Source organism: Lepeophtheirus salmonis, chromosome 8 (genome assembly GCF_016086655.4).
Source record: "Lepeophtheirus salmonis chromosome 8, UVic_Lsal_1.4, whole genome shotgun sequence".
Classification (NCBI taxonomy): domain Eukaryota; kingdom Metazoa; phylum Arthropoda; class Copepoda; order Siphonostomatoida; family Caligidae; genus Lepeophtheirus; species Lepeophtheirus salmonis.
In genome coordinates, this window is record NC_052138.2 from 3,430,919 (window position 1) to 3,458,154 (window position 27,236).

Genomic DNA, 27,236 nt, shown 5'->3' on the forward strand with positions numbered 1-27,236 from the left:
AAAATATAGCAATTATTAGGTTATATAAACATTCATATGTTCATTAATTATTTTCTATAAATGTTTCACATCTCAGCATTTACAAACCACAGGGACAAGGAATGGTTCTATGAAATATGTATTCAGTATAATATTCATATTCATTTTTTATTTATCTTGCAAAATATTGCAATTTAAATCTGTAATTAATTTAAAATAAAATGATAAATCAACCAAATTGAATGATATGTTTTTATATTTGGATGCTAGCAACTTTTTGAGGCTCTGATTTTGTAAAAGTTAGAGAGTGATTTTAGGACAAAGCAATATATGATAAATAACATTATGATAGATATATTGGATTGAAATCTTCAAACGGATATATCGGGCAAATTATACAAATCTTATCGGTTGGGCAGATTTTTAAAGAAAATTACTTAGAAATGTGCTCTGATATTTTAAAGGATGCAATCAAAAAAAGGATTGAATGGAAAATAATGCGTTTTTCAATTTTTGTTACCAATGAATAAGGGACCTGTTATAGCTTATGTACTTTTCTGAAAAGATAACAATTAAAAATTTACCTCCTGGTTCAGCCTGTCAAGTGTGTTTTCCTACAATCTTTTTTAAAGCGTCTTTAAGGACACACATTTGGATTTCCTTAATGCTTCATTGATTCATTAGAAGGAGTTGCACTGATTACAGTATTGCAATACCTCTATCTGATCTTGGAATTGTCTTTGAAGTCCATGTACATAAAGTATATTTCCCTCTCTAGGATCGACAGAGTAGCAAACCTACGCACCACGAGTTTAAATAGAAGATAATTATTTATCGAAGGTCGTTGTGCATTGAGCTCAACTTTCGCCTTCTGTTCCTCTCCAAAATAGATGGAACTGAGTTTGTGTCTCTCTGCTACATGACATATTTGGATTTAGTATATAATGTAGAAGGAATTTAAAAAAAGAAAAACTTAATTTGTCTTTCTTTCTTGGATTGATAGGCTTAAACATCCGAAGCACTACTATGCTGTGTATAAAATGCCACCACTCTTTCCTTTATATACAAATGTTATTGAATTCCAAAAAACCACTCCTCCAAGGTTTTTGATATATTTGAAAACAATATCAGGAATTGCCGGTTTTGATACTTTTGTTTAACTTTATTATAACTTCTTGCTTTAAAATATGGAATATGTTAGAAACTGTTGCTGGCTACGTAATTGCGCCTAAAAAAATTCACACAACACTTTACGAAAAGATATGAAGTAACTAAAATATGTTCTTATAAGCATCTGTTTTTTTCCAAGCGTCAAAATATCTTTCGTTCAGTTGGTCTAAAATTTTGTTATAACCAAGATATTTCCAATAAAAACAATATATTCTTATAAATCACTATGCTTACGCAACTAGCGTCTGTTTAAAATTTAACATGCAAATTTCAAAATGAAGTGAATGGAAATATTACAAAAATAATCTAAGCACCACCAAGGATGAAAAAAGTATTTCCTAGTGAAGGTTTCCTCATCATTATCAATATAGCCAATAAGTAGTTAATTATACTAGTGAAAAATTACATGGTAAATATTTCTACTAATTAAATGCATCCAAAAATAAAACACAGAATCCCAAAAGAGATACTAGTTTTTATCTAGATCATTAGGTAAGAGAAAATTATGAGCTTACAACCATTTGGGACTTTTATTCTTCATTGTTATTTCCAAATTAAAGTACAATTGATGCAAATGGGTGTACTTGGTTTTTTTATGACAAATGTCCTTAAGCTTTATGATCTATTTGCATTTTCCTGTAAGCCATAATTTTGAAATGAATAACACTGTGAGGCAGTTATTGAGTTAGTTTAAAAATAATGCCGTACACTGCTATCTTCAAAAATCACTTCAATCTTTTATGCCTTATATTTTTTCCCCCGAATTTTCTATCTTCTTGCTTAAAACTTGATAGTAGAACAAGCTTATAGATGAACTAATAGAAAAACTTTCTGTCTATAGACTTCTTTAAATAGTGTGTAGACTTCATACCATTACATTACCACTATGTCACATAATAACTCAGCTTGAAGGTCCAAAAAATGAGTTAACTCGTTTTTAAGTGTTGTAAATTATACGAATACTATATATCCACTTTATTATGCTTTTATTTATCATAACTTGTATATAAGTGGACGACTTCGAATTTAATTATAAATCACAAAAAAGTATGTACAAGTTTCCACCTGTGTGAAATGTTAATAAATGTCATTGGAGATTTGTCTAATGACCAATCATATGCTCATTGCAAAAAAAAAAAAAAGAACTATAACCTTAGGAATTACATATGATGACTTCTGAAAATGAAAATCTCAATTCTTTCACATACAATATGCCTCATATCAACAAGTCGTTTTGTACTACTCCACATCTCAAAGCATGGGTTGCCTGGAATTAAAACGAAAAAAGTTGCACATTATAGTCGAGTTCATTGTGAATTTTTACTTCCAAATGTAGTTCGAAATTAAAGTAGGTTTAAATATTTAACTCATCTCTCACATACGCTACATCAAATACAACTAATACAGAACAAGAAAAATAATAGAGATACACTTCTATTAAAAAGTTAAAAGTATCGCCTTGAAATTTCTGGGGAAAAGAGTCATTCTGAGTATGTTCTAATTCTGTCACTATGAAGCTATAGGCAGGAAGATAGACAATTCAGAATATAAAATAAAAAAATATAAAAGAGATTTTGTAGAAATAAGCGTACGGGCATACTGTTCACCTAGCCTCAATAGGATGCTACTTTAATTATTAATATCCAGGATTTGAATAACGCAACAGGACTTTTTATCACAGTAGTCATTCTTCATAATCAACTGATTAGTTTTGTCTCTACGCCACTTCGAATTATCCATATATCATTCCAAAAAAATAGCTGTGAACATCCCATAAAAGAAGAAACCAAAACTTCAGTTCAAATTTGTAGAAGCTTTTATCATATTTTCCCACAACAATTTGTTTTTTTCCAATACTAAAATAATTAAAGTTGTTTTTTTTTGGCTCATTACATGGTTTTTATAGATTTTTATTCATTTTGTAGGTCCCTTTTCCCGAATGATCTTACTATTTAGTTAACTGACGCCTTTTAAAGAGTAATATTTTTATCTTATTTCTATTTCAATTTTGAGTATTTTCAAAAAACAAAATGTAATTCCTGCACTAAGATTTAAAATTAGTATAGATATTGATTTAAAAAATACAAATTTAGAAGTTTCAGCAATTATGAAACTGTATATCAATTTCCAGAAAATAAAAAGGAAAATGTGGAAACGGGTCCAATCAATTTGTGTAATGGCAACAATTCAATAATAATTGAATGATATATTATTAGAATAGGGTAACAAACTGTAACTTTATAAAGTTATTCAGACAATTATATATTTGGAGATTCTTGTAAATGGATGTAATATCTCATTATGTGGAAGAGTTCGTAAGTACGTCTCATATAAAGTATGAGAAGGGATTTGTTCGTAGTTGATCTGTGATAAAGACAAATTTTAATGTTTTTATTTTAACGTAAAAACTTCAGAATTTAAAATATCAGGAGAGGTCTTCAATGGAGACGAAATAAATAAAATGTTACTGATCCTCTAAACATCTATGTTTTTTGTGTTCGTTCAGTGAAGTATGTTTTCTTTAATTTGATCTGTGAACTAAGGCTGAAGTTGGATTGGGTCGTTTTTCATTGCCTTGTACTCATCATGGTATAGATAACATTTAGCTGCTCTTTCTGGTATAGATCATCAACCATCTAAGCCATATTCTGCTAATTTGTCATCTCTCAACTTTTAATAAAATATAATTTGCGTTGCTACGATTTGTGAAGTATAATCCTTAATATTTAAATTTATATTTTCCCCTTTGGCTGTCTTTGATTTGCAAGATAGATAAACAAATATGATGTGCAGTCAAAATTATATACCATATTCCAGATTTCTTTGTTATTTGAGCTTTTATCTCTGAATTCAATAGGCTTCTAACTTTTCCAAGAAAATCCTTGTATTTAAAAAAAATATTCAGCTCTTTTTATGCTAATTTAGCACCCCAATATTTTTTTTCAGAGAGACAAAAACCTCCTCACCTCTTGTCGCTCTGCAAGTTGTTTAAGCCATGAAATTACTCATATATACAGATGTACTATATTTGATATACAGATCGATCAGTGAAGTAAATATCAAAATTTTGACATCTATGATCAATAATGAAGATCAACAACTGTACACATTATATGTTTGAATAACAAAAAAAAAAGAGTATATAAATACGATGCCACTCAAACAGACTTATCAATCAAGTTTGTGAGACCATGATTGGAAAAGCGTTTGTTATTCTTATCTTGACAAGTCAGGTCTTGTCAAATGGTGAGAGTATTTTATTCAATTCTTCATAATATTACATTTCTATTAATTTTTGCCTTATGGTTCAACAGAATGTGGATCCCTTATTAGTTCTTGCACTGGAGATTTGCCAAAACAAGTTCCTTGGCTGGTTTCTTTTTGGAATTATAAAATTTCAACAGAAAGTAATGTACGGATAATAGAATCATGCAACGGTTTAATACTTGATCAGTATAACATATTAACGGTTGCTACATGTGTTGATCCAAACCTCACAATTCAAGTACATAATTTTTTTCTGTACGTAAACAAATAAAAGCTATCTTTCGATATTTTTAGGTTTATGCTGGTCCAGGATCCCGCGGTCAGAAATTGGAAATTAAAAATATTCATAGACATGAAAAATTTCAGGCTATTACTTATAAGAACAATATTGCTTTAGTTACTTTGAAAAAACCCATTGACTTTACGGAAGGCGCCTCAGCCGTCTGTCTACCAGAAAAAACAGAGACTCCACAAGGCAAAAAACTTTTCTGTAAGTAAAAGTATAGAATAAATAGTCTACATTATTTTGATCAAAAAGAGGATGATTAAAGCAAAGATTAATTAGGTGGGGGTGGGCGATGTTGATCCCCATAGAAATTTGGAGTTTTTCTCTAAGAGTATACTAAAAATTTTACCATTTTTATAACAGTAAATAGATTATTTTATTGTGGTCAAATAAAAGAAGTCAAAATTTTTATTTATTATCTTATAAATTTATCTTTTCAAAAAAAAAAATGAATAATATTAATAACTATATTTGGAATAATTAATAATGATTATGCTCCTTATAACAGTATCTGGGTACGCCAGAGGAGGAGATGGATTAAAAGTATCGAAGGTTAAGTTCATTAAAGATCGAGCTAATTTGTGTAAAAATGCTAGAAGAAGACTTGAAAGGCCAAATTCAGACAAAGAATTTTGTACAATGTCAGAAAATATTGGAGAGTGCACAAGAGAGAAAGGTTCAGGTCTTATAGGAAAAAGCAAAATAACTGGAAAATGTACATTATATGGTTTGTTAGCACCTATGGCTTATTGTGATAGAAAATATGGTAACGTCGCAGCAAATATTGCTCAATATCGTGATTGGATAGATGAGAATATGGAGAAAAAATAAAAAAAATCAATAATTAAATTTTTTAATGATTTTTAATAAATTTATCATTGCTAACAGAATAATCGTTGAATAAAATTTATTTTTAACAAAAGTACATATAAGAATGAATACTTATAGAAACACTGTTTTCCATGCTAAAAAACTAAAGGTTGATAGTAAAGATGCAAAAATCTTCAGAATCCTTGTGATCATATTTAAAAAAATATATATTTGTGCTTGAATTTAGTTTACTTCCTTATTCAGAAAGTTCAAAAATGTATGCAAGGAATTTTAGATCGAGCTTTTTAATTAACTCGGAAACCTCATTTTAAAAGGAAAAGGGGAAAAATTGAAGAAAAACAAAAGACATGAGAGATAGTTCTCTTTTTTATTTTCCTTTTTGTCACCTGTGCATTAATCTTTTTATATTAATTACTGTACAATTACTCCAACTTTACTACCTAATTATTTATTGTTTAGCCAACAATGAAATTAGCTTTTGTTTTTTATTTTGAACAAAGTTAAAATTAATTTGCCCTTTATTTTTTTTTTTTAATATGGGAACTTCAATTAATATTCTAAAATATGTTTTATATTTTAATAATAAGTGAAAAAGCTTTGAATGGGTCCATATTTTTGTGTTTAACGGTATATAAGATGTGTTCTAAAAGTAAGATGACTTTGTAGTTAAAGGAAAAAATAATCCCCTTCATAATAATCTTTCTCAGTTAAAATAAACTTGTGTCAACAATTCTTCCAATCCTTGAAAGACTTTTTACATGCACTTTTTGGTATAGTCTTATGCTCGTCCAGCTATAAAATTTTTATCTTCCCAATTGTTGCAAATCGTCGTCCTTTAAATGTCTCTTCACTTACACTGTTCTAATGCTCATTAGATACAAAAAAATTGTTATATGACTAACAGCAGTATATATATGTATAATATTTATATACATTTTTTTAAACAATATCTGAGTATAACGAAGAACAAAAAACATTGCAAGTATCAAAAGGTTTACTAAAATTACATATTTCAAGGTTGTTTCCAAAAAAATTAAATTTTTTGGAAACATCTTTAGATTTTTGATTTTTTTGTTTTTAAAGTTTATTTTTTTTGTTAAAACCAATGAATAGTTTTTTTGGGGGGAATAATTAAAGATTTTTGATTTTAATTTTTGTATTTGAAAAAAAATCCAAAACCAAGATCCCCACCCCAAATATAATCCTCTGGACGCCACTGAGGTAGCACTGTGTTGGTTCTTATTAATTTAGTCCAGTTTAGGCACTTCTGAGGACAGGTTGTATCGGTCTTTTGGACCAATATTTATTAGTATTTAGGACTGATATGCAGGACACAGCTCTACTGTACAAGTAATTGACATTTTGAAACAACTAAATTTTCCTTTGGACAAAATTTTGTTGAATTCAGTTAATTTTAAGAGTTTTATAGTTTTAGTTGAAATTAACTTTGTATGTACAGACCTGGATATTTAACTAAAAAACCTTTGCTATCGACAAATTAATAAATATCCTTAACAAAATTAAGCCATACATATGTTTATGAAATATCTACATATGTAATTTAATTATTGGATTCGTACTGGAAAAATTATATGGAAATATTATATGAGGTTCATTTTGTACTTACATGAATCAAATTTCAAGAAAAAATATAGCAATTATTAGGTTATATAAACATTCATATGTTCATTAATTATTTTCTATAAATGTTTCACATCTCAGCATTTACAAACCACAGGGACAAGGAATGGTTCTATGAAATATGTATTCAGTATAATATTCATATTCATTTTTTATTTATCTTGCAAAATATTGCAATTTAAATCTGTAATTAATTTAAAATAAAATGATAAATCAACCAAATTGAATGATATGTTTTTATATTTGGATGCTAGCAACTTTTTGAGGCTCTGATTTTGTAAAAGTTAGAGAGTGATTTTAGGACAAAGCAATATATGATAAATAACATTATGATAGATATATTGGATTGAAATCTTCAAACGGATATATCGGGCAAATTATACAAATCTTATCGGTTGGGCAGATTTTTAAAGAAAATTACTTAGAAATGTGCTCTGATATTTTAAAGGATGCAATCAAAAAAAGGATTGAATGGAAAATAATGCGTTTTTCAATTTTTGTTACCAATGAATAAGGGACCTGTTATAGCTTATGTACTTTTCTGAAAAGATAACAATTAAAAATTTACCTCCCTGGTTCAGCCTGTCAAGTGTGTTTTCCTACAATCTTTTTTAAAGCGTCTTTAAGGACACACATTTGGATTTCCTTAATGCTTCATTGATTCATTAGAAGGAGTTGCACTGATTAAGTATAAGTCAACATTACAGTATTGCAATACCTCTATCTGATCTTGGAATTGTCTTTGAAGTCCATGTACATAAAGTATATTTCCCTCTCTAGGATCGACAGAGTAGCAAACCTACGCACCACGAGTTTAAATAGAAGATAATTATTTATCGAAGGTCGTTGTGCATTGAGCTCAACTTTCGCCTTCTGTTCCTCTCCAAAATAGATGGAACTGAGTTTGTGTCTCTCTGCTACATGACATATTTGGATTTAGTATATAATGTAGAAGGAATTTAAAAAAAGAAAAACTTAATTTGTCTTTCTTTCTTGGATTGATAGGCTTAAACATCCGAAGCACTACTATGCTGTGTATAAAATGCCACACCACTCTTTCCTTTATATACAAATGTTATTGAATTCCAAAAAACCACTCCTCCAAGGTTTTTGATATATTTGAAAACAATATCAGGAATTGCCGGTTTTGATACTTTTGTTTAACTTTATTATAACTTCTTGCTTTAAAATATGGAATATGTTAGAAACTGTTGCTGGCTACGTAATTGCGCCTAAAAAAATTCACACAACACTTTACGAAAAGATATGAAGTAACTAAAATATGTTCTTATAAGCATCTGTTTTTTCCAAGCGTCAAAATATCTTTCCTTCAGTTGGTCTAAAATTTTGTTATAACCAAGATATTTCCAATAAAAACAATATATTCTTATAAATCACTATGCTTACGCAACTAGCGTCTGTTTAAAATTTAACATGCAAATTTCAAAATGAAGTGAATGGAAATATTACAAAAATAATCTAAGCACCACCAAGGATGAAAAAAGTATTTCCTAGTGAAGGTTTCCTCATCATTATCAATATAGCCAATAAGTAGTTAATTATACTAGTGAAAAATTACATGGTAAATATTTCTACTAATTAAATGCATCCAAAAATAAAACACAGAATCCCAAAAGAGATACTAGTTTTTATCTAGATCATTAGGTAAGAGAAAATTATGAGCTTACAACCATTTGGGACTTTTATTCTTCATTGTTATTTCCAAATTAAAGTACAATTGATGCAAATGGGTGTACTTGGTTTTTTTATGACAAATGTCCTTAAGCTTTATGATCTATTTGCATTTTCCTGTAAGCCATAATTTTGAAATGAATAACACTGTGAGGCAGTTATTGAGTTAGTTTAAAAATAATGCCGTACACTGCTATCTTCAAAAATCACTTCAATCTTTTATGCCTTATATTTTTTTCCCCCGAATTTTCTATCTTCTTGCTTAAAACTTGATAGTAGAACAAGCTTATAGATGAACTAATAGAAAAACTTTCTGTCTATAGACTTCTTTAAATAGTGTGTAGACTTCATACCATTACATTACCACTATGTCACATAATAACTCAGCTTGAAGGTCCAAAAAATGAGTTAACTCGTTTTTAAGTGTTGTAAATTATACGAATACTATATATCCACTTTATTATGCTTTTATTTATCATAACTTGTATATAAGTGGACGACTTCGAATTTAATTATAAATCACAAAAAAGTATGTACAAGTTTCCACCTGTGTGAAATGTTAATAAATGTCATTGGAGATTTGTCTAATGACCAATCATATGCTCATTGCAAAAAAAAAAAAAAAAAAAAGAACTATAACCTTAGGAATTACATATGATGACTTCTGAAAATGAAAATCTCAATTCTTTCACATACAATATGCCTCATATCAACAAGTCGTTTTGTACTACTCCACATCTCAAAGCATGGGTTGCCTGGAATTAAAACGAAAAAAGTTGCACATTATAGTCGAGTTCATTGTGAATTTTTACTTCCAAATGTAGTTCGAAATTAAAGTAGGTTTAAATATTTAACTCATCTCTCACATACGCTACATCAAATACAACTAATACAGAACAAGAAAAATAATAGAGATACACTTCTATTAAAAAGTTAAAAGTATCGCCTTGAAATTTCTGGGGAAAAGAGTCATTCTGAGTATGTTCTAATTCTGTCACTATGAAGCTATAGGCAGGAAGATAGACAATTCAGAATATAAAATAAAAAAATATAAAAGAGATTTTGTAGAAATAAGCGTACGGGCATACTGTTCACCTAGCCTCAATAGGATGCTACTTTAATTATTAATATCCAGGATTTGAATAACGCAACAGGACTTTTTATCACAGTAGTCATTCTTCATAATCAACTGATTAGTTTTGTCTCTACGCCACTTCGAATTATCCATATATCATTCCAAAAAAATAGCTGTGAACATCCCATAAAAGAAGAAACCAAAACTTCAGTTCAAATTTGTAGAAGCTTTTATCATATTTTCCCACAACAATTTGTTTTTTTCCAATACTAAAATAATTAAAGTTGTTTTTTTTTGGCTCATTACATGGTTTTTATAGATTTTTATTCATTTTGTAGGTCCCTTTTCCCGAATGATCTTACTATTTAGTTAACTGACGCCTTTTAAAGAGTAATATTTTTATCTTATTTCTATTTCAATTTTGAGTATTTTCAAAAAACAAAATGTAATTCCTGCACTAAGATTTAAAATTAGTATAGATATTGATTTAAAAAATACAAATTTAGAAGTTTCAGCAATTATGAAACTGTATATCAATTTCCAGAAAATAAAAAGGAAAATGTGGAAACGGGTCCAATCAATTTGTGTAATGGCAACAATTCAATAATAATTGAATGATATATTATTAGAATAGGGTAACAAACTGTAACTTTATAAAGTTATTCAGACAATTATATATTTGGAGATTCTTGTAAATGGATGTAATATCTCATTATGTGGAAGAGTTCGTAAGTACGTCTCATATAAAGTATGAGAAGGGATTTGTTCGTAGTTGATCTGTGATAAAGACAAATTTTAATGTTTTTATTTTAACGTAAAAACTTCAGAATTTAAAATATCAGGAGAGGTCTTCAATGGAGACGAAATAAATAAAATGTTACTGATCCTCTAAACATCTATGTTTTTTGTGTTCGTTCAGTGAAGTATGTTTTCTTTAATTTGATCTGTGAACTAAGGCTGAAGTTGGATTGGGTCGTTTTTCATTGCCTTGTACTCATCATGGTATAGATAACATTTAGCTGCTCTTTCTGGTATAGATCATCAACCATCTAAGCCATATTCTGCTAATTTGTCATCTCTCAACTTTTAATAAAATATAATTTGCGTTGCTACGATTTGTGAAGTATAATCCTTAATATTTAAATTTATATTTTCCCCTTTGGCTGTCTTTGATTTGCAAGATAGATAAACAAATATGATGTGCAGTCAAAATTATATACCATATTCAGATTTCTTTGTTATTTGAGCTTTTATCTCTGAATTCAATAGGCTTCTAACTTTTCCAAGAAAATCCTTGTATTTAAAAAAATATTCAGCTCTTTTTATGCTAATTTAGCACCCCTTAAAATATTTTTTTTCAGAGAGACAAAAACCTCCTCACCTCTTGTCGCTCTGCAAGTTGTTTAAGCCATGAAATTACTCATATATACAGATGTACTATATTTGATATACAGATCGATCAGTGAAGTAAATATCAAAATTTTGACATCTATGATCAATAATGAAGATCAACAACTGTACACATTATATGTTTGAATAACAAAAAAAAAAAGAGTATATAAATACGATGCCACTCAAACAGACTTATCAATCAAGTTTGTGAGACCATGATTGGAAAAGCGTTTGTTATTCTTATCTTGACAAGTCAGGTCTTGTCAAATGGTGAGAGTATTTTATTCAATTCTTCATAATATTACATTTCTATTAATTTTTGCCTTATGGTTCAACAGAATGTGGATCCCTTATTAGTTCTTGCACTGGAGATTTGCCAAAAAAAGTTCCTTGGCTGGTTTCTTTTTCGAATTATAAAATTTCAACAGAAAGTAATGTACGGATAATAGAATCATGCAACGGTTTAATACTTGATCAGTATAACATATTAACGGTTGCTACATGTGTTGATCCAAACCTCACAATTCAAGTACATAATTTTTTTCTGTACGTAAACAAATAAAAGCTATCTTTCGATATTTTTAGGTTTATGCTGGTCCAGGATCCCGCGGTCAGAAATTGGAAATTAAAAATATTCATAGACATGAAAAATTTCAGGCTATTACTTATAAGAACAATATTGCTTTAGTTACTTTGAAAAAACCCATTGACTTTACGGAAGGCGCCTCAGCCGTCTGTCTACCAGAAAAAACAGAGACTCCACAAGGCAAAAAACTTTTCTGTAAGTAAAAGTATAGAATAAATAGTCTACATTATTTTGATCAAAAAGAGGATGATTAAAGCAAAGATTAATTAGGTGGGGGTGGGCGATGTTGATCCCCATAGAAATTTGGAGTTTTTCTCTAAGAGTATACTAAAAATTTTACCATTTTTATAACAGTAAATAGATTATTTTATTGTGGTCAAATAAAAAGAAGTCAAAATTTTTATTTATTATCTTATAAATTTATCTTTTCAAAAAAAAAATGAATAATATTAATAACTATATTTGGAATAATTAATAATGATTATGCTCCTTATAACAGTATCTGGGTACGCCAGAGGAGGAGATGGATTAAAAGTATCGAAGGTTAAGTTCATTAAAGATCGAGCTAATTTGTGTAAAAATGCTAGAAGAAGACTTGAAAGGCCAAATTCAGACAAAGAATTTTGTACAATGTCAGAAAATATTGGAGAGTGCACAAGAGAGAAAGGTTCAGGTCTTATAGGAAAAAGCAAAATAACTGGAAAATGTACATTATATGGTTTGTTAGCACCTATGGCTTATTGTGATAGAAAATATGGTAACGTCGCAGCAAATATTGCTCAATATCGTGATTGGATAGATGAGAATATGGAGAAAAAATAAAAAAAATCAATAATTAAATTTTTTAATGATTTTTAATAAATTTATCATTGCTAACAGAATAATCGTTGAATAAAATTTATTTTTAACAAAAGTACATATAAGAATGAATACTTATAGAAACAACACTGTTTTCCATGCTAAAAAACTAAAGGTTGATAGTAAAGATGCAAAAATCTTCAGAATCCTTGTGATCATATTTAAAAAAATATATATTTGTGCTTGAATTTAGTTTACTTCCTTATTCAGAAAGTTCAAAAATGTATGCAAGGAATTTTAGATCGAGCTTTTTAATTAACTCGGAAACCTCATTTTAAAAGGAAAAGGGGAAAAATTGAAGAAAAACAAAACACATGAGAGATAGTTCTCTTTTTTATTTTCCTTTTTGTCACCTGTGCATTAATCTTTTTATATTAATTACTGTACAATTACTCCAACTTTACTACCTAATTATTTATTGTTTAGCCAACAATGAAATTAGCTTTTGTTTTTTATTTTGAACAAAGTTAAAATTAATTAGCCCTTTATTTTTTTTTTAATATGGGAACTTCAATTAATATTCTAAAATATGTTTTATATTTTAATAATAAGTGAAAAAGCTTTGAATGGGTCCATATTTTTGTGTTTAACGGTATATAAGATGTGTTCTAAAAGTAAGATGACTTTGTAGTTAAAGGAAAAAATAATCCCCTTCATAATAATCTTTCTCAGTTAAAATAAACTTGTGTCAACAATTCTTCCAATCCTTGAAAGACTTTTTACATGCACTTTTTGGTATAGTCTTATGCTCGTCCAGCTATAAAATTTTTATCTTCCCAATTGTTGCAAATCGTCGTCCTTTAAATGTCTCTTCACTTACACTGTTCTAATGCTCATTAGATACAAAAAAATTGTTATATGACTAACAGCAGTATATATATGTATAATATTTATATACATTTTTTTAAACAATATCTGAGTATAACGAAGAACAAAAAACATTGCAAGTATCAAAAGGTTTACTAAAATTACATATTTCAAGGTTGTTTCCAAAAAAATTAAATTTTTTGGAAACATCTTTAGATTTTTGATTTTTTTTTGTTTTTAAAGTTTATTTTTTTTGTTAAAACCAATGAATAGTTTTTTTGGGGGAGGGAATAATTAAAGATTTTTGATTTTAATTTTTGTATTTGAAAAAAATCCAAAACCAAGATCCCCACCCCAAATATAATCCTCTGGACGCCACTGAGGTAGCACTGTGTTGGTTCTTATTAATTTAGTCCAGTTTAGGCACTTCTGAGGACAGGTTGTATCGGTCTTTTGGACCAATATTTATTAGTATTTAGGACTGATATGCAGGACACAGCTCTACTGTACAAGTAATTGACATTTTGAAACAACTAAATTTTCCTTTGGACAAAATTTTGTTGAATTCAGTTAATTTTAAGAGTTTTATAGTTTTAGTTGAAATTAACTTTGTATGTACAGACCTGGATATTTAACTAAAAAACCTTTGCTATCGACAAATTAATAAATATCCTTAACAAAATTAAGCCATACATATGTTTATGAAATATCTACATATGTAATTTAATTATTGGATTCGTACTGGAAAAATTATATGGAAATATTATATGAGGTTCATTTTGTACTTACATGAATCAAATTTCAAGAAAAAATATAGCAATTATTAGGTTATATAAACATTCATATGTTCATTAATTATTTTCTATAAATGTTTCACATCTCAGCATTTACAAACCACAGGGACAAGGAATAGTTCTATGAAATATGTATTCAGTATAATATTCATATTCATTTTTTATTTATCTTGCAAAATATTGCAATTTAAATCTGTAATTAATTTAAAATAAAATGATAAATCAACCAAATTGAATGATATGTTTTTATATTTGGATGCTAGCAACTTTTTGAGGCTCTGATTTTGTAAAAGTTAGAGAGTGATTTTAGGACAAAGCAATATATGATAAATAACATTATGATAGATATATTGGATTGAAATCTTCAAACGGATATATCGGGCAAATTATACAAATCTTATCGGTTGGGCAGATTTTTAAAGAAAATTACTTAGAAATGTGCTCTGATATTTTAAAGGATGCAATCAAAAAAAAGGATTGAATGGAAAATAATGCGTTTTTCAATTTTTGTTACCAATGAATAAGGGACCTGTTATAGCTTATGTACTTTTCTGAAAAGATAACAATTAAAAATTTACCTCCCTGGTTCAGCCTGTCAAGTGTGTTTTCCTACAATCTTTTTTAAAGCGTCTTTAAGGACACACATTTGGATTTCCTTAATGCTTCATTGATTCATTAGAAGGAGTTGCACTGATTAAGTATAAGTCAACATTACAGTATTGCAATACCTCTATCTGATCTTGGAATTGTCTTTGAAGTCCATGTACATAAAGTATATTTCCCTCTCTAGGATCGACAGAGTAGCAAACCTACGCACCACGAGTTTAAATAGAAGATAATTATTTATCGAAGGTCGTTGTGCATTGAGCTCAACTTTCGCCTTCTGTTCCTCTCCAAAATAGATGGAACTGAGTTTGTGTCTCTCTGCTACATGACATATTTGGATTTAGTATATAATGTAGAAGGAATTTAAAAAAGAAAAACTTAATTTGTCTTTCTTTCTTGGATTGATAGGCTTAAACATCCGAAGCACTACTATGCTGTGTATAAAATGCCACCACTCTTTCCTTTATATACAAATGTTATTGAATTCCAAAAAACCACTCCTCCAAGGTTTTTGATATATTTGAAAACAATATCAGGAATTGCCGGTTTTGATACTTTTGTTTAACTTTATTATAACTTCTTGCTTTAAAATATGGAATATGTTAGAAACTGTTGCTGGCTACGTAATTGCGCCTAAAAAAATTCACACAACACTTTACGAAAAGATATGAAGTAACTAAAATATGTTCTTATAAGCATCTGTTTTTTCCAAGCGTCAAAATATCTTTCGTTCAGTTGGTCTAAAATTTTGTTATAACCAAGATATTTCCAATAAAAACAATATATTCTTATAAATCACTATGCTTACGCAACTAGCGTCTGTTTAAAATTTAACATGCAAATTTCAAAATGAAGTGAATGGAAATATTACAAAAATAATCTAAGCACCACCAAGGATGAAAAAAGTATTTCCTAGTGAAGGTTTCCTCATCATTATCAATATAGCCAATAAGTAGTTAATTATACTAGTGAAAAATTACATGGTAAATATTTCTACTAATTAAATGCATCCAAAAATAAAACACAGAATCCCAAAAGAGATACTAGTTTTTATCTAGATCATTAGGTAAGAGAAAATTATGAGCTTACAACCATTTGGGACTTTTATTCTTCATTGTTATTTCCAAATTAAAGTACAATTGATGCAAATGGGTGTACTTGGTTTTTTTATGACAAATGTCCTTAAGCTTTATGATCTATTTGCATTTTCCTGTAAGCCATAATTTTGAAATGAATAACACTGTGAGGCAGTTATTGAGTTAGTTTAAAAATAATGCCGTACACTGCTATCTTCAAAAATCACTTCAATCTTTTATGCCTTATATTTTTTCCCCCGAATTTTCTATCTTCTTGCTTAAAACTTGATAGTAGAACAAGCTTATAGATGAACTAATAGAAAAACTTTCTGTCTATAGACTTCTTTAAATAGTGTGTAGACTTCATACCATTACATTACCACTATGTCACATAATAACTCAGCTTGAAGCTCCAAAAAATGAGTTAACTCGTTTTTAAGTGTTGTAAATTATACGAATACTATATATCCACTTTATTATGCTTTTATTTATCATAACTTGTATATAAGTGGACGACTTCGAATTTAATTATAAATCACAAAAAAGTATGTACAAGTTTCCACCTGTGTGAAATGTTAATAAATGTCATTGGAGATTTGTCTAATGACCAATCATATGCTCATTGCAAAAAAAAAAAAAAAAAAAAGAACTATAACCTTAGGAATTACATATGATGACTTCTGAAAATGAAAATCTCAATTCTTTCACATACAATATGCCTCATATCAACAAGTCGTTTTGTACTACTCCACATCTCAAAGCATGGGTTGCCTGGAATTAAAACGAAAAAAGTTGCACATTATAGTCGAGTTCATTGTGAATTTTTACTTCCAAATGTAGTTCGAAATTAAAGTAGGTTTAAATATTTAACTCATCTCTCACATACGCTACATCAAATACAACTAATACAGAACAAGAAAAATAATAGAGATACACTTCTATTAAAAAGTTAAAAGTATCGCCTTGAAATTTCTGGGGAAAAGAGTCATTCTGAGTATGTTCTAATTCTGTCACTATGAAGCTATAGGCAGGAAGATAGACAATTCAGAATATAAAATAAAAAAATATAAAAGAGATTTTGTAGAAATAAGCGTACGGGCATACTGTTCACCTAGCCTCAATAGGATGCTACTTTAATTATTAATATCCAGGATTTGAATAACGCAACAGGACTTTTTATCACAGTAGTCATTCTTCATAATCAACTGATTAGTTTTGTCTCTACGCCACTTCGAATTATCCATATATCATTCCAAAAAAATAGCTGTGAACATCCCATAAAAGAAGAAACCAAAACTTCAGTTCAAATTTGTAGAAGCTTTTATCATATTTTCCCACAACAATTTGTTTTTTTCCAATACTAAAATAATTAAAGTTGTTTTTTTTTGGCTCATTACATGGTTTTTATAGATTTTTATTCATTTTGTAGGTCCCTTTTCCCGAATGATCTTACTATTTAGTTAACTGACGCCTTTTAAAGAGTAATATTTTTATCTTATTTCTATTTCAATTTTGAGTATTTTCAAAAAACAAAATGTAATTCCTGCACTAAGATTTAAAATTAGTATAGATATTGATTTAAAAAATACAAATTTAGAAGTTTCAGCAATTATGAAACTGTATATCAATTTCCAGAAAATAAAAAGGAAAATGTGGAAACGGGTCCAATCAATTTGTGTAATGGCAACAATTCAATAATAATTGAATGATATATTATTAGAATAGGGTAACAAACTGTAACTTTATAAAGTTATTCAGACAATTATATATTTGGAGATTCTTGTAAATGGATGTAATATCTCATTATGTGGAAGAGTTCGTAAGTACGTCTCATATAAAGTATGAGAAGGGATTTGTTCGTAGTTGATCTGTGATAAAGACAAATTTTAATGTTTTTATTTTAACGTAAAAACTTCAGAATTTAAAATATCAGGAGAGGTCTTCAATGGAGACGAAATAAATAAAATGTTACTGATCCTCTAAACATCTATGTTTTTTTGTGTTCGTTCAGTGAAGTATGTTTTCTTTAATTTGATCTGTGAACTAAGGCTGAAGTTGGATTGGGTCGTTTTTCATTGCCTTGTACTCATCATGGTATAGATAACATTTAGCTGCTCTTTCTGGTATAGATCATCAACCATCTAAGCCATATTCTGCTAATTTGTCATCTCTCAACTTTTAATAAAATATAATTTGCGTTGCTACGATTTGTGAAGTATAATCCTTAATATTTAAATTTATATTTTCCCCTTTGGCTGTCTTTGATTTGCAAGATAGATAAACAAATATGATGTGCAGTCAAAATTATATACCATATTCCAGATTTCTTTGTTATTTGAGCTTTTATCTCTGAATTCAATAGGCTTCTAACTTTTCCAAGAAAATCCTTGTATTTAAAAAAAATATTCAGCTCTTTTTATGCTAATTTAGCACCCCTTAAAATATTTTTTTTCAGAGAGACAAAAACCTCCTCACCTCTTGTCGCTCTGCAAGTTGTTTAAGCCATGAAATTACTCATATATACAGATGTACTATATTTGATATACAGATCGATCAGTGAAGTAAATATCAAAATTTTGACATCTATGATCAATAATGAAGATCAACAACTGTACACATTATATGTTTGAATAACAAAAAAAAAAAAAAGAGTATATAAATACGATGCCACTCAAACAGACTTATCAATCAAGTTTGTGAGACCATGATTGGAAAAGCGTTTGTTATTCTTATCTTGACAAGTCAGGTCTTGTCAAATGGTGAGAGTATTTTATTCAATTCTTCATAATATTACATTTCTATTAATTTTTGCCTTATGGTTCAACAGAATGTGGATCCCTTATTAGTTCTTGCACTGGAGATTTGCCAAAAAAGTTCCTTGGCTGGTTTCTTTTTGGAATTATAAAATTTCAACAGAAAGTAATGTACGGATAATAGAATCATGCAACGGTTTAATACTTGATCAGTATAACATATTAACGGTTGCTACATGTGTTGATCCAAACCTCACAATTCAAGTACATAATTTTTTTCTGTACGTAAACAAATAAAAGCTATCTTTCGATATTTTTAGGTTTATGCTGGTCCAGGATCCCGCGGTCAGAAATTGGAAATTAAAAATATTCATAGACATGAAAAATTTCAGGCTATTACTTATAAGAACAATATTGCTTTAGTTACTTTGAAAAAACCCATTGACTTTACGGAAGGCGCCTCAGCCGTCTGTCTACCAGAAAAAACAGAGACTCCACAAGGCAAAAACTTTTCTGTAAGTAAAAGTATAGAATAAATAGTCTACATTATTTTGATCAAAAAGAGGATGATTAAAGCAAAGATTAATTAGGTGGGGGTGGGCGATGTTGATCCCCATAGAAATTTGGAGTTTTTCTCTAAGAGTATACTAAAAATTTTACCATTTTTATAACAGTAAATAGATTATTTTATTGTGGTCAAATAAAAAGAAGTAAAAATTTTTATTTATTATCTTATAAATTTATCTTTTCAAAAAAAAAATGAATAATATTAATAACTATATTTGGAATAATTAATAATGATTATGCTCCTTATAACAGTATCTGGGTACGCCAGAGGAGGAGATGGATTAAAAGTATCGAAGGTTAAGTTCATTAAAGATCGAGCTAATTTGTGTAAAAATGCTAGAAGAAGACTTGAAAGGCCAAATTCAGACAAAGAATTTTGTACAATGTCAGAAAATATTGGAGAGTGCACAAGAGAGAAAGGTTCAGGTCTTATAGGAAAAAGCAAAATAACTGGAAAATGTACATTATATGGTTTGTTAGCACCTATGGCTTATTGTGATAGAAAATATGGTAACGTCGCAGCAAATATTGCTCAATATCGTGATTGGATAGATGAGAATATGGAGAAAAAATAAAAAAAATCAATAATTAAATTTTTTAATGATTTTTAATAAATTTATCATTGCTAACAGAATAATCGTTGAATAAAATTTATTTTTAACAAAAGTACATATAAGAATGAATACTTATAGAAACAACACTGTTTTCCATGCTAAAAAACTAAAGGTTGATAGTAAAGATGCAAAAATCTTCAGAATCCTTGTGATCATATTTAAAAAAATATATATTTGTGCTTGAATTTAGTTTACTTCCTTATTCAGAAAGTTCAAAAATGTATGCAAGGAATTTTAGATCGAGCTTTTTAATTAACTCGGAAACCTCATTTTAAAAGGAAAAGGGGAAAAATTGAAGAAAAACAAAACACATGAGAGATAGTTCTCTTTTTGATTTTCCTTTTTGTCACCTGTGCATTAATCTTTTTATATTAATTACTGTACAATTACTCCAATTTTACTACCTAATTATTTATTGTTTAGCCAACAATGAAATTAGTTCACAAGTTTGATAAAACTCTAATCCTTGTGTACCCAAAGTAATAATGTTCTTCCGTACTACAGATGCGTCTAGGTTTATCTCTTTGTCAACTTTCGAATAGGCAAGGCAAATCTAATCAGGATAAAGGAGACGTGGGACGTCCTATATATAATATTAATATTTAAATTAGACTAATAAACTTAATTGAACTTTTGAAACAAAATTCTCTTGGATCTAATGTGCATTTAAGGATCTTTTTTTTTTTTTGATTCGCATAGTTACTATTTACAGCAAATATATCTTGATCCAAGTACCTGGTAATTCTGGGTACCCTTTTTTTATTATAATGGAAGCTTTTTTTTGAAGCACTTAATAATGATGCATTTCATTTACCATGTCTCACAATACTCTCAAATGATCTAATTTCAAAATTGCATTTTGTTTTCTGGGTCATGAACCTTTTCCTCTAAATTTGAACCTCTTACGAGTTTTTCCCGAAAAAAATGTCCTGGAATAATCATCCGTTTTCTATTATAGATTATGTTGCGCAAGAAGAGTGGTTGAAATCACTTTTGGCAAATTGGTAGTGAGGTATATGTTTTTTTATTATAAGTGTATTATACTCAAAAGCAGGCTCTTCAAAATAAACTTCGTGCTACAGAAAAAAATCTTTGTTGTCCTGCAAGTCATTGACACTGACGGTGAGATGCAACACCATTGCTGAGAATTGGAGAAGAGAAAACACCTGTGAAAGATTTGGAGATGTTAGAAATATAAGCGGGTAAAGAAAGGTTTTCGATAATCATTACTAAATATAACATTATTTATGATATACATAATTTTGAGATACTCTAGGTGTGCTCAAAGTATTGAGTGATCCTATTACTTTAGTAGTCTGATATTCAAAAATATGAATTTTGCTGGAAAGTATTTCAAAAGATAGTGAGTCAGGATTCATTTTTTTAATTCCTAAACCACTTGTCATCATATTTAAATATTACTCTCGAGATGATTTCGGATCTCCACATTAATATTTAATAAATAAATTACCAATTTACACTAAACACTTACAATGTGACAAAACTTTAAAAAAAACACGATTGTTTCTGTATGCACTGACATTGAAGGATGGATTAAATGCCATAACATTTGTAACGAATATTAATATCACATAAACAATTAAAATTATTTTAAATGTTTATTAATTTTGTGTTTTTCATTGATTTATGTTTATATATTTTTTTCCTAATTGCTTAGCCTTATAACTCCTTAATTTACGATTTAAACTTATTAGAATTATAAACTTATGAATATAATGAATGTATAAAGTATGTAGTAAAACATAACAAAAATGTCAGCTACTCACATTGGTAGAAGATTTATTCATAAGGCATTAAATTCCAAAACTATGGTAAATAATTGTTTATTTCCGGAATTCCATTGTCGTTAAAATTAATCAAAATCTTAATAAAATACAGTAGTGCATAATTTTCTTAGTTTTTAAGTTTTTTTATTCAATATTTTCGGAAATTAAAAACAAAAGGTCTATATTTGAAGAAAATTATATATTCAACAAAAAACTTCAAAAAAATATTTTAACTAATTATAATACATCAAAACTAATAGCAAAAGATTTATACTTCCTGGATAATCTTGAATGTCATGAAGAGCATCATTTTATTTTTAGATAAAATTATCAAGTGCACCCGAAAAAAATTAATTTTTGACGTAAATGATAATATTCAATAATATATAAAATTAAATTGTGTCAGTTGAAAATTTAAGAGTAAAAAGGAGTTTCAAAAATTGAATGCTAGGGATTGAAATGATGATTTATTTTATAAAGGATATTGATAATGTTCTTCAACCTCTATAAAAAAATTTATTATCGAATTGTATTCTACAATATGATAAAATTAAATATATTCATAAATTTACCAAAATCTACCCTTATAAACATTAATATACTTAGTTAAAATATAAAATACAACATATTTAATCTCTTCTGTCAAGCCTTTTCTTCGCTTTAGTTTATGTGTTCATTGTTATTATATAATTTAAAGTAGCAAACTCTACGTATTATGAACTCCTAAATTGTAATACGTAGAATTTTAATTTATATATTCATTTATATCAATCAAGAAAAGCCAAAAATACAATAAGGTAGTCACCATATATTTTTTTTTCTTCCAATGGTTTCTTTCCCATTTGTAAGTTAAGGTTGAAAGTAGATAAAAAAACCGTCGTGCGGCTCAATAAAAATAAAATTTCCTAAATTTCCTTTACGGAACAATTAAACTACTCGTAATCACGTAACCTTTTACCAAAGCCAATAAATGAATTTTTCGTCGAATACATGGATTATTTAACAAGTAATTTATAGATAATACTACGGATGTAACAATACCAAATTTTCAGTCGAATCCAGTCCCGATTCCAATATCATCTTAATGGGAGATTCCTTATTATGAATAAGGAAATTCATAAGCAAATTAAAAAATTGTTTACCTTTTTTTAACGATTAACTTCATATTAATAACGGATAAGGGAAAAAAAATACATAAATTATAAATAGTCAATTTCATTTTAATAAGTTAATTCTTCTCCGTGCTTCAGAGAAAAAAAAAATTCTAGATGTTTCATATTAGGGATTTCGACGCCACTCCTATGTTAGATTTTTAAAGTCAGCCTCCTCACAACTTTGCCTCGTATCTTATTTCTTCAGTTTCTCTGACAAAAAAATAAAAAATAATGGCGACACTGACAATAGATTATTTCCATTACATTACTGGTTCAAAGCACATGAGGTCAAATTGTTTTGATTTGTCTACAGTTCCTAATTTAGTTTTATTTGTTTGCCCTTGGAATTGAAATACGTATAAACCTTTGTCAGAGTCTGGACTCGTGTATTATATAATGCACCCTGGACAGATAAATCGAACTTGGCTCAGAAAATAGGGACTTGACTTTACTTCTGTTATTGACAATATTACTTTATCAAACAAACAAAAAAGAAATATTAATTGACAAAGTTACAATATTTTCAGAGCTTCTACTGTAAATGACTTTTTGAACAATCCATGATATAAAATAATTCAATTTGCTGATTTGTATAATCTCTCTCAATGTACTGTCCCCCTATTTTTTTCTTTCTTTGAATTTTTTGGAGCAACGTCGTCTAGTCCAACTGTTTCTTTGATTGGTAATCGAATTTTGTTTCCAAAATGATCTCAACTAAATCATATCATTTATATCAATATTTATGAATAGTTATCAAAGACTCAAGAGACTGTACCCCCATCCCGCCCCGCCCCGCCCCCAACAAAAGAAAAAAAAAACAACGCCGCAAGTTCAGGGATTTTTAATTCTTTCTAGAAAACATTTTTTTTTTTTTTTAATTTAATGTTTGATTTTTTTTTTCAAATAATTTAACATTTGAAATTTAATTTTCAAAAAATTGAAATTTAATTTAATTTAATAGGTAAAGATTTTACTCCGAATAATTTAATATTTAAATTTTTTTTTCAAAAATTTTATATTAGAAATTTAATTTAATTAATATCGATAACTTTTTTTTAAATTTAATGTTTGATTTTTTTTTTCGAATAATTTAACATTTGAAATTTAATTTTCAAATAAATTGAAATTTAGTTTAATTTAATAGCTATAGATTGTTCTCCGAATAATTGAATATTTAAAATTTTTTTTCAAAAATTTTATATTAGAAATTTAATTTAATATCGATAATTTTTTTTTAAATTTACTGTTTGATTTTTTTTTTCAAATAATTTAACATTTGAAATTTAATTTTCAAAATAATTGAAACTTAATTTTCAAAAAAATTGAAATTTATTTTAATTTTATAGCTATAGATTTTTCTCTGAATAATTTAAATTTTTTTTCCAAAATTTTATATTATAAATTTGATTTAATTTAATACCAATAACTTTTTTGTAAATTCAATGTTTGATTTTTTTGTTTCAAAAAATTCAATATTAGAAATTTAATTTAATAATTACAGATTTTTTAATTTTTCATCAAAAATTTATATTAAAACTCTAGATTTATAAATTTTTTGTAAACTGCTCTGAGTTTTTGAAATGTTTTGTCATTACCCATGGATTTTTTAAATATTTTTAAATTTTTTAAATTCCAAAAGCAAAAATTAATAATTTTATATAATGCTGTAAACGCCCTTGGTATCGGTGAAATCGGCTGTATTGAGTCGATTCCAACACTACAAATAAGGTCGAATCTGATGCATCGGTGCAACTCTGGATAATACCTATGAATGAATACGGATCTAAAATATAAATATATTATCATGTTCCTTGTAATACATAACAAGAGTAACACTATGCTTTTTTTTTCAATCAAGTATAGCATTATATAGTATAATGTTTTGTTTGGCAAACAAAAAGAGAAAAAAAGTTGAATGATACACATGAAATGTGTATCATTCCAAAATTTTATATACTAATATTTCTAATAATAATTTCAAATCGAAACCAAATCAATTTTTTTTTACATTAGAGGAAAATTGGTTAACAAAATATAACAATTGTAAATAATGTGTGATTGTTATCGGTTATAATGATTAAATTTATAATATATGTTAATAATATTTTGTAATAACAAACGAAACAGAATAAATCAACGTCTTTAATAATATGGGCTCAAACAATTAACGTACGCTTTAATATTTCTTGCAGCAAACAAATAAGAGGGAAAAACAGCTGAAAACAAATAGGAGGTGGTGATGTCCATAACAAGCAACTTTTTATAAGTTTAAAAATATATAAACTAGATATTATTATTAGTAGCAAAAATTCACAAAAAACGAAGAAAATATAATTAAAAATGAAATGAATTTCGGGGATGGAAGGAGGTGGGGCTTTAAATGAGTGTTTTAGTCATCTGATTAACTTATTTTTTTTTTTTAGATAAGTTAAAGGCTATTTATATTTATATGTATATATACTGTAATATTTATACAGCGTAAAATTTAGTTGCTTTTATTTCATAAAATATTTGACAAAAAATGATTTTGATTTTTTGTATTTATTGTGTTAAAAGCTATGTTCATTTTTTTTTGTAGGTTTTGAAGATATTCGATTCTTTTTTATATAAGCAAGAAATGATCAGAAAAATAAAATAAAGGTTTTTAGGAGAAGGTTTTAAGAGAGGGCGAGCTAAAAAGAGGTATGTACATACACAGTAATTAGTTTTGAAAATAAGCAGTGATATTATACACAGTCTACAAAGTTTTATTCATACAATGAAGAATTTATTAAATGGTTACATAATTATCATTTCGGTTGACTTTATTTATTTAAGTGTTTTGATCTGAGACGGTCCAAGTGTCTCACTACAAGTTACTTATTTTTTTTCGTATCCCTAAAAGTGACTCTATATTTTGTAGCTATAAAAAAAATAATTATACATCACTTCTCTCTACACTGAATTGTCTCTCTCGTCATCATCTTCATCTGGGTCTGATTCGAATCCCCTCTCCTCTCGATACGTAGAAAGAAACGAGCCCGTTGTAGTGGATGTAAAGTTAATGATTGAATTGAGTGATGGGGTAGAAATGGATTTCTTGAGTGCGGAGGGACTCCAGCGCCGATTATGATGAGTTGGTCCAGGGGTAAGAGGCTTGAAGGGTCATGTAACGTCCTGAGGTGAGCCCCGTGCCTTTGCTGTTAAAGACCCAAACATATTTTTAATGGTTGCTCCGATGGATTTCCCATGCCCATCTACAATGATTGGACGGGAAAGACCCTGAGGTCTAGCATCCAGGCACTTTTGATATCTTAGTTTACATGCAGCCTCTATGGTTTTACAGAGAGGACCAGCTGTTGGGTCACAATGAAAAACATGGCAAACAAATGTATCCTGAGCTGTGTGAACTATAAAAGCACATTGTTGAGGATTCAAACCAATTCCTAAGAAGCTGAGAAATCGAACTCGGTATTCGAGGGGATCTCTTCCATCCATGTAGGAAACAGAGACAGTTGAGGGTGCCACTGATACCATCACTTTTTTCCATTCAGATCTGGGAACATCATTCAAAAATGAGTCAATCGTGTCATTGATGATATCCATGCCACAGGGCTTAGGTACCGTGGCTGAGCCTAAATATGAGGCCTTGATCGATTTACGGGGCTCCTCCATTGGAGTTGGAAATGACTCAGGAGCTGGAACAGACTTAGTGAGGAGTTTAGACCCTAGGGACGTGGGTCTTACACGATCACTTGTTCGTATTTTTCCACTATCAGTTGACAAAATACTCGATGTAGATGTCGTTAGCTTGCTTGAAGATTGAGCCAAGCTCCTCTCAATAAGAATTTTCTTGCAAATGTCTCGAAGAGCATTTGCAATGGATCGTGCCTGTTTGTCGCATCGAAAGACATGACACATGTGCTTTCGAGAATGACGGTCTCGTGCAACATAGGCAAAGTCATGTCCATTATCTCGACCTACGCCCCATACACGAATAGTATGGATTGGCTGGGAATTGAGGAGAAGGTTGTCATCTTCACTCACCAGTTTCAAGGATCTCTCATCTAGAATCAAACTTAATTCCTTTCCACCGCCCCACTGCCCTAAAGGCTCTTTACTTTCGAATTCATTAATGCTCGATAATTCAATAATGCAACGGTTCACTGCTTTAGAACTGTTTTCAGGTGTCAATTCTTCTTCACCTAGTTCAACCCAACCCAGTGATATAACAGTCACCTGAAAATCAAAAGTGGAGTTATTAATTCTGTTATTTAAATAACTTTTGATTTAGAAAAAATACATTTAACAAAAATTCTTCA

The 27,236-nt window shown here is 28.7% G+C and overlaps 3 protein-coding genes and 1 long non-coding RNA gene across 6 annotated transcripts in view; 3 read left to right on the top strand and 1 right to left on the bottom strand.

Annotated features, from left to right (window-relative positions):
• Window positions 1–4,307: 4,307 nt before the first annotated feature.
• LOC121123483 (coagulation factor X) lies at window positions 4,308–5,595 on the top strand. The gene is made up of 4 exons (XM_040718604.2): window positions 4,308–4,395; window positions 4,464–4,654; window positions 4,711–4,906; window positions 5,211–5,595. The coding sequence occupies exons 1-4, from the start codon at window positions 4,341–4,343 to the stop codon at window positions 5,531–5,533; spliced, it is 765 nt and encodes a 254-aa protein (XP_040574538.1). The 5' UTR covers window positions 4,308–4,340; the 3' UTR covers window positions 5,534–5,595.
• A 5,938-nt stretch (window positions 5,596–11,533) lies between these two features.
• On the top strand, window positions 11,534–12,803 carry LOC121123509 (coagulation factor X). Its single transcript, XM_040718636.2, has 4 exons — window positions 11,534–11,603; window positions 11,672–11,862; window positions 11,919–12,114; window positions 12,419–12,803. Exons 1-4 carry the CDS (start codon window positions 11,549–11,551, stop codon window positions 12,739–12,741), a joined length of 765 nt encoding a protein of 254 aa, XP_040574570.1. The 5' UTR covers window positions 11,534–11,548; the 3' UTR covers window positions 12,742–12,803.
• Window positions 12,804–18,745: 5,942 nt separating this feature from the next.
• LOC121123524 (uncharacterized) lies at window positions 18,746–20,017 on the top strand. Its single transcript, XR_005866021.2, has 4 exons — window positions 18,746–18,819; window positions 18,888–19,077; window positions 19,134–19,328; window positions 19,633–20,017. It is a non-coding gene; the product is annotated as an uncharacterized lncRNA (long non-coding RNA).
• A 4,702-nt stretch (window positions 20,018–24,719) lies between these two features.
• The window catches only part of LOC121122669 (protein Fe65 homolog), a 170,081-nt gene continuing 167,564 nt past the window's right edge, over window positions 24,720–27,236 (bottom strand). For all 3 annotated transcript variants that reach the window (XM_040717702.2, XM_071890350.1, XM_040717701.2), the window contains one exon: window positions 24,720–27,153. In XM_040717702.2, the coding sequence (XP_040573636.1) occupies window positions 26,080–27,153 (1,074 nt within the window). In that variant the 3' untranslated portion in view covers window positions 24,720–26,079. The remainder of the gene's footprint in view (window positions 27,154–27,236) is intronic.